Source organism: Carya illinoinensis, chromosome 6, assembly GCF_018687715.1.
Source record: "Carya illinoinensis cultivar Pawnee chromosome 6, C.illinoinensisPawnee_v1, whole genome shotgun sequence".
Taxonomy (NCBI): domain Eukaryota; kingdom Viridiplantae; phylum Streptophyta; class Magnoliopsida; order Fagales; family Juglandaceae; genus Carya; species Carya illinoinensis.
The window spans coordinates 5,428,616-5,442,171 of record NC_056757.1 but is presented as its reverse complement, the minus strand read 5'-3'; the positions used below and the strand labels follow the sequence as shown (position 1 = coordinate 5,442,171).

The 13,556-nt window shown below is 35.9% G+C and overlaps 1 protein-coding gene and 1 long non-coding RNA gene across 2 annotated transcripts; one reads left to right on the top strand and one right to left on the bottom strand.

Moving 5' to 3' along the window:
• Positions 1-3,660: 3,660 nt before the first annotated feature.
• Positions 3,661-6,651, bottom strand: LOC122314181. Its single transcript, XR_006243629.1, has 2 exons — positions 6,008-6,651; positions 3,661-4,035 (listed from the first exon to the last, which is right to left on the bottom strand). It is a non-coding gene; the product is annotated as an uncharacterized LOC122314181 (long non-coding RNA).
• A 3,173-nt stretch (positions 6,652-9,824) lies between these two features.
• Positions 9,825-11,543, top strand: LOC122312574. The gene is made up of 3 exons (XM_043127217.1): positions 9,825-10,253; positions 10,363-10,805; positions 11,051-11,543. Exons 1-3 carry the CDS (start codon positions 9,825-9,827, stop codon positions 11,541-11,543), a joined length of 1,365 nt encoding a protein of 454 aa, XP_042983151.1.
• The last annotated feature ends 2,013 nt before the right edge of the window (positions 11,544-13,556 follow it).

Genomic DNA, 13,556 nt, shown 5'->3' with positions numbered 1-13,556 from the left:
GCTGTCAAACTGCTAAAACCCATACACTTTAACAAACACACCTCCAGAATTATGTTTCAAAAGGTTTCAAAAGCCACTAATTACATTCATTTCATCCTCCTTGATTAGTAAAATTTCAGTAAAAATTACCTTGAATGGCTCACTAACCCACCGATTGCATAACCACTCCCATATTGGCTTCTCTACCAACATACCTCCATTAGCTAGTGCTTCCTCATGTGTGGCATATTCTTTGTATTTTAGGTGTAGCAAGTAATGAAACGCATTATATGCATGACATAGTTGATTTGTCATTGTTTGGCGATGATTTTTCTTAGTCCAATCCAATACAAAGTCAGCCTATGAATATTGAAAGTGTTAGATTACCAAAACACACCATACTTACCCTTGAATCTAACAAACAGAAAACTCATTACATGTAAACATTCAAAATCAGAAGCCATATACAATTATTTGATGCTCAGCAAAATACAACACAAAGTTAGCCTATGAATGATCGAGTTAGCCTATATCTCACAAACTCAGCATATACAATTTGTCACTATTAGAATGTTTTTGATATTGAGAGCATTCTAATTGCAATTCAAAGCATATTGTCATATATCCTAGATAGTCACACTTTTCTCTCCTCTATAACAAAAAACAAGTGAAGAGACATTGGTTGTTTTCAGTCTTAATACAAGCATGAATGGGCTCTAACCTAGAACATTCATTTGTCCATGTAGGACTTGTTCTGTAGATTCAATAGGGGAAGAGAAAGGTAAGCTATAGTTCCTTATCTTTCTCATGTCTTTTAGTCTTGGTTGTGGTCATCAGTATTCTAGTCTAAATGTTGTAAGAGTAGTTGCATGCGTTAGTTAGTGTATAACTAGGAAGTTGGAAATATTTTTAATCTAGAGAAAACAAGGCCTATGCAATCAGATTTTGATGGTTACTATTTTTGACAATGGTTAAAACACAATGTCAACCCATGAATGAAAGAGTTTAAAAAATTAATATTCATGACCTATGTTAATTGTAACAACTCATCCATAAAAGAGCATTCATATTCAAAATCTGCCTATGGATGTATCAGTTTAAAATCACCATGCACAACATATTCTGAAGTCTTTCTAATAACTCTGTACAATAATATAAGCATCACTGAATCACAAGCCAACAGGGAAATATCTTAAACATTCAAAATCTAATGCCTTACTTGAACACGCTCAATCAATTCATTTTTCTCCTTCAAGTCAACCACCTTCCAGCTAACATGCCTCATTTCTGCATAGTGCTTGATGATCCATGTGACTCTTGTGGTGTACACTATTCTGTTGTTGCAAGATGGACCTATCTTTCCATCTTTAATATCCAGTGGTATCTTCCCCAGCTTTCTCAGCCTCTCAAACTCTATCCCTTTGGCAACACCCCTCTGACGTTTAGAAGTGGCTGGTACTATACCACAAACGCAAGGCAACTTGTACATGTTAGTGCAATTTTGATTCATGAACTTAACCTCTCTTTGCATGGGCATTTATGAAAGACTACATGAACTTGTTTATGAGTTTACTTACCATCCTCTTGGCCCGTTGTATTTGTTTGATCTGCCTCATTACAAGGACCCAACAATGCCTCACATTCAACATCTGGAGGTTGAGTGGAGTCATTAGATGATAACTGGCGTTCATCTCCTAAACTCCATGTTGCTGGTTCTGATGGTAAGCATCGTCCAATATTGGTCTGTCTTGGTGCTTGTCCAAATGATCTTCCTCCTCATCTTCCTCTTTTTGTAAGAACCATATCACCAAATAGAAGAATAATGATCCCACCTTCTCTTTAACAAGATCAAAGAACTCAGAAGTAGAGAATTGTAGAAGGAGAGGATGAAGCTAACAAAGGCAGCCCAGTGGCAGCTAATAGAATGTATTCTCTGTTTTGTAGAAGTGAAGTTTTCTTCTTGGCTGTTTTTAAGTTACAGCTTGAGTGTACGTACGTTGTATATATGTGAAGTTTTTTCATGTAATGGCAAGGATAGCTGAGGCACAATTCTCCAAGTTGGCCATTGTAATAGAAAGATTTTTCACTTTGGCGCTGATGTTTTCAGCAATCTCTCGCGCAAGTGCAGCTGTAAATTATACAGTATTCCTTGTCAACTTTTACGTCACCTCACATACTTAAGGTGAAAGATCTTCTGTACAAATTCGATGAGGACTTATAAAGAAATAATAAACTTCAGTATCTAAGGGACACTTTGATACTATTGAGATGATCTTCAAAGCATTAGTATTGGTCATTTTATTCGTCCTCATATAAGTATGAACATTAAGAATATAAGTATATGTTTTCCATAAATTTAAAACCATTCAAACCTCCTCATTTTCATTTTGAATTAGTCAAAATAATAATATATTATAAATATTTTTTTGATAAGAATATTTATAATTTTTTTTCCACCTTTGCAACTGCACTAATCATATATTTATTAATAATTTACATTTAATTAAATTATTATTTTCTAACTAATTTTTTCCCTCAACCAAATTTACAAAACCAACTTATTCTTGAAAACCGATATGTATGTGAACCTAATATACAAGACCAAAAATAATTTAAAACCACTAGTATTTGACTAATCCAATGCAAATTATTTCGTTAGTATTTATCTCCTCTCAACATTTCCACTCACATACGGAAATGTCCCTTTATAGAAATCTTAGAATATACTTTGGATAGAAAATATATTTATTTGATTTGTAATTAAGACATTTATATTGAGATTGACAATGAGTTTGATAATTAAACGTTTCTGGTTATTAGCTTTAAATAACCATTGAGTATATGATGGTTTGTAAACCAATAATTTAACTAGAATATGATTAGTAATTAACAAATAATTGGTAATTTGGTAGATATGTAAAATATGATAAAATTAATCCAAGCTGATAACGAGGGAAAAAATAATGATTAAATAGATAATCCAATATGGAAATCCCATATGAAAGAAATAGATCACAAAGGCAACTTCTTATCATATTCTTCTAAAACTTAGATTTGACTTTGGCTATTTCAATGAGAGTATTCTTAGAGCATTTTCAATGGCTTATTTATTATCCATACAGGAAAATTATATGAATAATTGCTAAAACAAAAAGGTTCCATCCAAATATCCTAGAATAAAATATAAAATACAATTCTCTACAATAACATCACTTTCATCACAATAATTGTTTATCTTGCAAACATTTTGCTAAGATTATATTTCATTTCTTGTATCATTTTCTTATACAATATTGATTTTACCATCATGTAATAAGTAAGTTATTTTAATTTAACTACTGCGATCAACAATTACCATGTTCACATATACCATGAAATTTCCTCCTTATATATGTGTATATATATATATATATTAAGTACTAAAACCCAATATTTTCTAATTAAGTTAAATCTAGAAGTAACCATTTTTAAATTGCCAAACATGACAGTTGGTTCTGATAATTGGACGTCCTCGCACAAAATCTTCATTGTTGAACCAAGTCATTTTGATGCCACATATTCAGACTTCACTGGTGGTTGAACCAAGTAATTAAATCCTTATACAAACTTTGCTCATTGCCAATCTATTGGGGTGTATATAATGATGAGTAAATTAAAAAAGGTATATCTCGACATCAAACATTCAGTAATAAAAGCATTGTGTGCATGTATAAACAATTAATAAGTCCAAATTATCACCATAGTCTTTGAGAAAGCTAGTATTTACATTATCCAGTCATTCAACCCCAATTATAGTCTGAAATTCTACTCAAACAACGACATTAATTAGTAGTAAATGTATTCCTCATCCTTAAGGTAATGTTTTCCGTAAATACTAAATACATAAAGCTGCTGCCAGAACAGATCACTACAACATTCACCTCTGACAAGGAGATCTTATATAGATTCGTAAACTACGTTTCCCTTTCTCATCATCTCATTTTCTGTACTTGTATGCTCCATGACTAGAAGATGAATGGCTGAATTAACCATTTGAATAGACTCACTGCACCAATCCTGCCAAATTGTAGACATTTAATTTCTCAAATATAGCAGTTCAACCAAATACCTCAGGAAATGCAAACCAAAAACAGAGGTGAATTACACCATTTTCTCAATAAGGTGTTCTACACACCCATACTCATCTCATAGAAGCATATGAAATTTAATAACTGAAACTGCATATTGCTTACTACAACTAGGAAACCAATGTGAGATAAGGCCACTTGAATTTTTTCCAACAAAGAATAAAGAAAGAAAATGGTTGATATGAGATCACTAAATGCTTAAATAAGAAAATGGTGAATAACACATAAAAAGAAAACTAACTAAATAAGCCTTAACACAATGTCTCTTAAAAGGCAAAGTTACATATAAGGATAGTTATAAGGCAATTAACAATTTCATATAAGGAAACATTGCTATCTAACTTCTCGGAGGCTAATATGCACACTTGGCCATTGCTCTGTATTCACGTTGAAAGTGTAAATCATGGTAAATAAAAGAAGATAAAAGTGTTGTCATTCTCTTCTCAGTCAAGCATATCCATGTGGATGGCATTTCATGTTTATGCATTGTTAATATATATCTTCAAGCGCATCATAAAAAGGATTTCTTCCAAACCTTTTAAAAAAAATATCTTAGTAGTTCATCCATTTGAAGACGAAAAATAGAAACAAAACTAACCCCACCATACAGTACTTGGATCATGGGTACCCAAAACCTACCAATCATTGAACCACCAGACCTACATCCCATTTATATTGACAACTTGCCCCCACCATCCACCTTCCTCTTCAACCACTTCTATTTACCACCACCATTTCTTTTTAAAAAACAGGACCAAACCACCTCAGCACACGGAAAAAAGGAAAAAACTACGTACGTGTACGACATTATAAAACGAGGAGAATTCAAGGAAATTATGAAGATCATGAAATCCCCTGATCTGCAAATTTGAAAATAGCTCAAGAGTTAGAATTACATTCGTCAATCATCCAAGATGTTCCTCTTCTTTGAGTAAGTCATCATACGATGTAAAATTAAAACCCAAAACAAACAAAAATAATAATAATAATAATAATAATAATAATAATAATAATAATAATAATAATAATAATAATGACAAAACAAAAAGAAGACAAACATGTGGATGGTGGGGGCACGTTACAGATGATGGTAATTCTAAATCCACCTTACAGATGGTAATTCTAATAATTAAATAGAAATATAGTAATAGAAGTGGTAAATAGATAGAATGTTAACACAAATGTGACTTACCACCGGACCTACATCCACCTTACAGATGGCGTGTACAAATGGTAATTCTAAGATGCATGTGCAAAAACACATGATCTAGCACGTTACAGATCACTTACAAGCTAGCCAAAGACAAATGGTCCCTGATTCGCTGCATGGACAGCCATGCGTCTAAAAATCTTGGTGCCTTGTGGCCACACCAAAAAGTAGGTACCGACAAATCAATGAGCAAAGCCAGAACAGGATCCTAAGCATGCATGAGTTGATCAGAATGAATCCAAATCAGAATGGATGGATTTGCGACATGGAAAAGGAAGAAAACGTAGAAATTAAAGCCTTCTAGCTACCATCCTTGTTCTTCATATATGCATAGTATTAACTTGGTACAGCAGGACTAAACTTCGGACTTCCCTTAATCTACCTCTAGAGCTATATATATATATATTGGAAGGCAAATTCTAGTTCTCCGAAATAAACGACTAAGTACTCACACACATATAGAATAAAGAAAAGGGAGGATGATAAAAGCTGAAATTACAACTACAAGTCTTCAAATTAAGTTCATATATCTACTTTGCATGCATTCAGGAGATCCTAGCAAGGGCACCTGACCAACATGTGTTCATTCTAAAACGAGTAGGAATCTGTCTGAAAAAATTATTGAAAGTCTACTAGCTTCATCAATATACGGGAATCAAAGGGGTAAAATAAAAAATAAAAACCTTATTACCTAATGGGCCTCTGTGCGGGTGACGAAAATTGGTTTCCACTGAGTAACGGAAGTTGCCGCGCGAAAGTGTGTCGTGATTACCCACAGAATATTGCCGGAAGTCAGTGGCTTGCAAGATGGGATAAATACGACCTCATCTCGGTCCGACGTGGGACAGAGATTGATTACCTCTCGAAGGCCTAATCTTTCGCGCAATTTTCAGGAAGGGGATAATTGGGGCTAGCCTCAAGATCAAATTGGGGCTTTTTGGATGACAATTTAATTGGTAGAAATTTTTGCCGGCCTGGAGGTACTATGAGGTGAAGGAGGATTATAGATGCCGGATGCTCAAATCTGAGGTGAAGGAGGGTTAGAAGTTGAGAAACGATTTGGGGCTATAGATCTATCTAGCTTCAAACGAGATTCTAATCATGTCTTCAAAAAATTCTGCTGGAACGTCCAATGCTTCTACGGATCGAAAATTGATGGAAAATATGGTTTTTGCGGTGAAAATCTGGTGGACTAGTCTCATACCTACGCAACTTCCCGTCGTAAGAAACTAGCGATTTCGCAGCACAAGCAAGTATTACATCAGCGTCCATTTCTGGTACTCGCCGATGTTTGGATTATTTGGTCTTAGCTTTTACGGCAGCCCAAACTCGCAGCAGTACATTAAGTGTCGACGCAACTACCGGGTGCAACTTATCATAACACAGTAGACGTCTATTTAACCGCAGCATTTTTATTGCGTACGTATATCGCCGTTGAAATGCTGTTTTTATGGCAAACTCAAGTCTGTCAAAAAATAAACCGCGGCAAAAAGCCACTAATGTTGTAATGTGATTATTAGTGAAGTGGTATTTTTTTAACATTTAAAAATATTTAAAAAATAATTAACATAAAAAGGAAAAAAAAAATTCAATTGTACTATTGGTAAATTTGAAGGGACAAAATTATAAGACTGAGTAGAAGCACCAATATCATGTATATATACACATCCACGGCTTTGCTTTTGTGAGAATTGTTAAATTTATTAGGGAAATGAATTTATAAGTTGATAATTTTATATCATATGTTAAGTTTATTTTACGATTGAGAAAATTATATTTATAATTTCAAGCATCACATTAACTTAAATCAATTTATAAATAATGTTTATCATTTTGTTATTTTTAAATTAACAAGTCTTTAATTTGTCAGCAATATTATATAGCCAATCATATCTATTATATTATAATAAGTGGCTATCTAACTGCTACAATATTTTTTTTCTTGTTAACTATTGTTCTGTCGTTAATAAGCGTCAAAAGCCCCTTGCGTCACATACAACTCCACTGCACTCCACCATCCGAGAAGAACCGACAAATACACAATCAGAAGCGAGAAACAATGACTGCAAAGAAATCATACCGAGGAAACCAACATAAACATAATAGAACCAACAAAAAGAGAACAAACAATACCCACAAACGGAGAATCGAGACCTCCGGGCTTCCACACGGGTTGGGTTTCATTTTTTGACCTCTAGGCTTTATATTTAAAATCAAACCATCTTAAAAATTAGCCCATCTAAAAATTTTATCAAAAATGATTTATAGTATTTTTTCTTTTAAATTAATACTAATTGTTTATAAAAGTTTTATGAGAAAATAATTTCTGACATATTAGATTATAGTTTAGATTATAAATTTCATAAATTAAAAAATATATCATGTCTAAATTAAAAAATGTATAATAATTTTGAATCACAAATAAATCCTACAAATTTAACAAAAATATTTTAAATATTGACATTTGTATATTCTTGATGATAATACATGACTTTTACAAGTTGATCATACGTAGATAAATATGGGTTTGATTGTATTCATGGTAAATCAAACTTGATTTCATATTTTATGTTAATATTGACCATGTTAGGCTGATATATATATTTCTATATAATAAATGTCACATTATTTTAGATATTCTTCTTCAACATATAAATTTATTCATCTATAAATGAATATTACCTTAATGGAATAAGGGTTAATTTATTTGTAGTCATCTGATCATTTTTTTCCTTATATTAATGGAATTAATTTTTTCCTTTATATTTTATAGTTCAAGCGGTTAGTTAGGGTCTTGTCTTGTTTCTGTTGTGAGAACATGAAATTGAGAATTTAAACATAAGGTTAGATAATTTATTAATCATTTTTCTTTTGTAGAAAATCATAAATTTTTTGTAAAAAATCTAAACTAGGCAAAAGTCCATTGGACATTGCTCTATTACTAGTAATATGTAAAAGGGGAGTGATATATATAATTTTAATTAGTTTTATTTTAATTTTAATTCATACTTCGTCCCCTCATAATTAACTATGATTTGTAATGATCCTCTCTCTCTCTCTCTCTCTCTCTCTCTCTCTAGGGTTCTAGGGTGATTGTGGAGGTTTTTGCTACTGCCTGGGTGCAGTGTCATCCATCTCAAGTAGTATGGAGGGCGATCTACAGGAGTTGTATAAACGTTTGTCGTTAACGGAACTTGAAAATGATAAGGTGGTGGTGGATGTTAGCTAGTTGGAGGACTTGAATTTGCGGGGTGGTAAGTGTTTGGTGATGTCTTTGTTTACAGAGAAGCATTTTAATTGAGATGCTTTTAAGGTAACGATGAGAAGAGCATGGAGATTGGTAAAAGAGTGTTCACTTTAGAGATCTCAATTCGACTTTGTTCTTAGTTGAATTTAAAGATCTTAGGGATAAGGAGAAGGTGGTGAGGGAAGGCCCTTGGTATTTTGACAAACATCTAGTGCTGTTGAAGGAGGTGGATGGTCATCAACAGGTAAACGATATCAAAATATCTACTGCCCAGTTTTGGGTACGTCTTCATGACTTGCCGCTTAGGGCTCGCAATGTCTATGTCGGGAAACAGGTTGGAACAAAAATTGGTTGTGTTGAAGAGGTTGACCTGGAGGATGACGACTTGGCTTGGGGAGAATTCATGTGAGTTCGTGTCACAGTAGATGTTACAAAACCCCTGTTGCGGGGCACTAAGTTTTCCATGGGAAATGATGATCCAGTCTGGGTTCGCTTTTCTTATGAACGCTTACCAAACTTTTGTTATTTATGCGGACGAGTGGGTCATGGTGAGAACGATTGTTCTTTACATCCTTCGATGGTGATGGAAGGTGAAATACTTCCTTATGGTGTGTGGTTACGAGCTTCATCATTTGGTGTAAGAGCAAAAGAGGAAAAATTCTGGGATCGTGACAATCAGAATCAATCTTTCTGGGGGAGTCCGACGACTGGGGGCTCATCGGCAGCGGTTGGTGAATCTGATTTAGCAATTGCAACGGTAGCGAAAATATTACCAAACATTATGGAAACAAATCTTAAGGAGGCTATGGATAAGGCAGATAGGGTGGAGGTTGTCCAGGAATCTTCTAAGGAACGGTTTCAGGATGCTGGTCATCAATCGGTTTCGATGCTGAATTCCTTTCCGTTTCAAAATTTAGTTGAATTGGTTAGCCAGGCGGGTGATTCAGGTGCTTTAAATGGGCTAGCTGATGGCCAAAAAATTTGCCCTCAAGAGGCCCAATTGGGCAGTGCCAAGCCTGATGGGCTTGTTAGTCGTAAATGGAAACGGTTGTCTGGGTTGGGTGACCAGCAGCCTCATCCTTCTAAAGCCTCACAACGGTCTTTGCTTGCGGAGAACAAAAAGAGGAAATATTGCTCTGGTGAAAGTGATTCTGCATCCAACGTCTTGAAGCATGGCTCAGTCAATAGTGCTCCGAAGTAGCTGGAATCGACGGTGGCTGGTGACCAGCCCCACCAGGACCAATGAAGATTTTGAGCTGGAATGTCCGTGGGCTTGGGAACCCACGTGGCATTCGAACTCTTTGATTTAGTCAAGAGAGAAGATCCCGATATCTTGTTTTTGCAAGAAACAAGATTGAAAGCACGCGAATTTGAGGTATGTAAATTTCGTTTGGGTTTCTCTAATTGCTTAGCTGTGGATTGTCATGGTCGTAAGGGTGGAATTACTTTGTTATGGGGACGAGATGTTCAACTTTCTGTCTTGAATTATTCTCATTGCCATATTGATGCTACTGTTGATTCTGTCTCGAGGTATGGTGTGTGGTTTTTAACTGGGGTTTATGGGTATCCTGAAGTGGCGTTAAGAGATCAGACCTGGGAGTTACTCAGACATTTATGTAGAAAGAATGGGGAGTCTTGGCTAGTGCTTGGAGATTTTAACGAGGTGTTACATCATCACGAGAAATTGGGGGTAATCCTAGACCAGAGAGGCAGATTACAGCTTTTCGTAATGCTAGAAATGATTGTGAATTGAGGGATTTGGGATTTATAGGCCAGAAATTCACTTGGAGTAATCGAAGGGGGGTGGGCATTGTGTTTTGGAGAGATTGGATAGGGCCCTAGTGAATGAACAATGGGGAAGTAGATTTGCTTTTGCCTCTGTTGTTCATGGATTGGTTGCATATTCAGATCATGTGCCAATTTGGATTCTTACTGATTCTGAGGAGAGTTTTGTCCAGAACAAGAAGCAATTCAGGTTTGAATCTATGTGGGTTGGGGAAAAGGGTTGTGATGATATTATTTCTAGTATTTGGAGGAAGGGCGATGTACAAAGTAGTATGGATTCTGTGGTTGGGTTAATTAAGGAAAGTGGGGTTAATTTAAATATGTGGAATTCCAACTCATTTGGGAATGTTCAAAAGAAATTGTCTATGGCAAAGCAGAAGATGGCTTGGTTGCAAGAGAGTGATCCAATGGGAAATAATACAGAGGCTCATGATAAGGCTCATGATGAGGTTCAAAAGTAGCTGGAAAGAGATGAGTTGATGTGGAAACAAAGGTCTAAAGTGTTGTGGTTAAAAGAGGGTGATTCTAACTCGAAATATTTTCATATGAAGGCTTCTCAAAGCGTAGAAAGAACAGGTTGGTGAGAATAAAGGATGGTAATGAGACTTGGCATACTGGTGATTAGAGAGACCAGGTTATTGTTAGCTATTTAGAGGATCTTTTTAGAAGTTCAAATCCCATGGGTTCTCTTGATTTTTTTAGGTCTCTTGCTGGCAAAATAACTGCATCAATGAATGAAGGTCCCTGCAAGGTCTATATCGAGTTTGAGGTGTCTGCTGCTCTATCACAAATGCATCCTGAAAAAGCTCCTGGTCTAGATGGAATGTCTCCTTTGTTTTACCAGAAATATTGGCATTTGGTGGGTCCATCAGTCATTGGTGCAGTACTCCAAGCCCTTAATTCAGGTGTATTTCCAACTTCTATTAATCATGCTCATATCACTCTTGTTCCTAAGAAGAAACTTGCTGAGTTAGTTGCTGATTATAGGCCCATTTCTTTATGCAATGTGATTTACAAATTGGTTGCCAAGGTTATCTCTAATAGATTGAAAGCTGTATTACCTTCTGTTATTGAAAAGAGTCAATGTGCTTTTGTCCCTGGGCATTTAATCACTGATAATGTGCTGATAACTTATGAGTTGATTCATTTTCTTAAGCATAAAAGGAAAGGGAAGAAGGGGATATATGTCTATTAAATTGGATATGAGTAAAGCGTATGATTGGGTTGAATGGAGCTTTATTAGGGCTGTTATGAATATGATGGGGTTTGAGAGGACTTTTACATATTTGGTTATGTCATGTGTAAATTTAGTTACTTACTCAGTTTTAATTAATGGGGTTCCTAAAGGACCTATTGTGCCTAGTAGGGGACTGAGACAAGGGGATCCATTATCCCCCTATCTCTTTCTTCTTTGTACGGAGGGGCTGATTGCTCTGTTGAAAGAGGCTGGGATGAGAAATCAAATTTCAGGGATTAAGATCTGTAGAGGGGCCCCAAATATTAATCATCTACTCTTTGCATATGATAGTTTGATTTTTTGCAAGGCAGATGTGGAGGAAGTCAGAAGATTACAAGCTCTCTTAGACTCTTATGAGAGTGTGTCTGGTCAGAAGATTAATAAAGAAAAAACTGGCTTGGTATTCAGTGCTAATGTGGAAAGGGAGAGGAGGGATGAGATTGGACTATTGTGGGGCAATGGTGAGGTTCAACAGTATGAGCGTTATCTTGGCCTTCCTTCTATTGTTGGTAGATCGAAAAATAGGGTTTTTTAGTCCATTAAGCAGAGAGTTTGGCAGAAACTTCAGTGCTAGAAAGAAAGATTGTTGTCACAAGGGGGAAGGAAGTTCTTTTGAAAGCTGCTGCCCTTTTGATACCCACTTATGCAATGAGTTGTTTTTCCTGCCTAGTGGCTTTTATTCTGAATTAGAGGAGCTTATGGCAAAATTCTGGTGGGGCCAAAAACATGAGGAAAGGAGGATTCATTGGGTTAGTTGGAGTAGTATATGTCAGAGAAAATCTCAAGGGGGAATGGGTTTTAAGGAGCTTAGGACCTTCAATCTTGCTCTTCTTGCTAAGCAAGGTTGGCGGTTGTTACGAGATGAAAACTCTTTGCTCCATAAACTTCTCAAGGCTAGGTACTTTTCTAATTCTAGTTTCTTTGAAGCTGGTTTGGGCCACTGTCCTTCCTACTCTTTGAGAGGTATATGGGAAGCTAAAAGATGGTTGAAAGAGGGGTGTAGATGGAAGATAGGAGATGGGAAAACAGCACTCTTGTGGACTAACAAGTGGATTCCTTGGCATAAGTCTCTGGCTAATGAGGGCTATACTGTCACTGAGGTAACTAGGAAGGACCTGGTCGAGGAATTAAGTGATAGTTCACTTAGAGGATGGAATCTGGAAATGCTTAGATCTCTCTTCAATCCAAATGTGGTCTCGGATATCTGTAAGGTGATGATAGGACCAGAGGGTACAATTGACAAATGGGTTTAGGAATTTGAAAGAAATGACCTGTTTTCAGCTAGAAGCAGCTATAGATTTATTTATGAGCAACTGAGGGGTGTTGTAGCATAGGCTTCTGAGATGGGTGGTCAGAAGGTGGTTTGGAAAGCTGTATGGAATTTTCCTGTGCCAAATAAAATTAAAATTTTTGTTTGGCGAGCATGTAAAGATGTCCTCCCTAAAAAGAAGAATCTCCTGCAGAAAAAGGTGATCTTGGATAGTACATGCAGTTTCTGTGCCTATCCGGTTGAGGACTTGAATCATGTAGTGCTTAGTTGTACTATACTCCGAGAGGCTTGGAAGAAGTTGGTTCCCGGTTTGAACATTGATGCTTCCTTCTTTATTTGATTTAATTATACAGCTATGTCAGAGGAAGAAGTTTGACAAATTGGCAATATTTTGCTCCCTGACTTGGAGTTTTTGGTATAGAAGAAACAAAAAGGAATTTGAGCAGCTAGAGTTGCCTTCAATTAAGGTTGCTGAACACGCATTAGGAATTTTGAGAAGTTTCAAAACTGTGAAGGGTCAGCCTCGGTTAAAAGTGCAGAAATCTCTACAGTGGTCTCCTCCTCCAGTTGAGTTCTTAAGCTTAATATTGATGGGGCTATGTTCTGTGATATTAGAAAGGCTGGAATTGGGGCCATTCTAAGAGATGATAAAGGGGACGTGGTTATGGCTGCTAGTATGGCTGCAAATGAAGAAGATAAGC

Excerpts from the sequence above, each read along its gene's own strand:
- LOC122312574 (XM_043127217.1), top strand. The coding sequence starts at position 9,825 with ATGTCCGTGGGCTTGGGAACCCACGTGGCATTCGAACTCTTTGATTTA. Across the intron at positions 10,254-10,362 it reads ATCATCACGAGAAATTGGGG|GGGGGTGGGCATTGTGTTTT; the intron begins GTAATCCTAGAC and ends GAGTAATCGAAG. Across the intron at positions 10,806-11,050 it reads GCTCATGATGAGGTTCAAAA|GTCTCTTGCTGGCAAAATAA; the intron begins GTAGCTGGAAAG and ends TGATTTTTTTAG.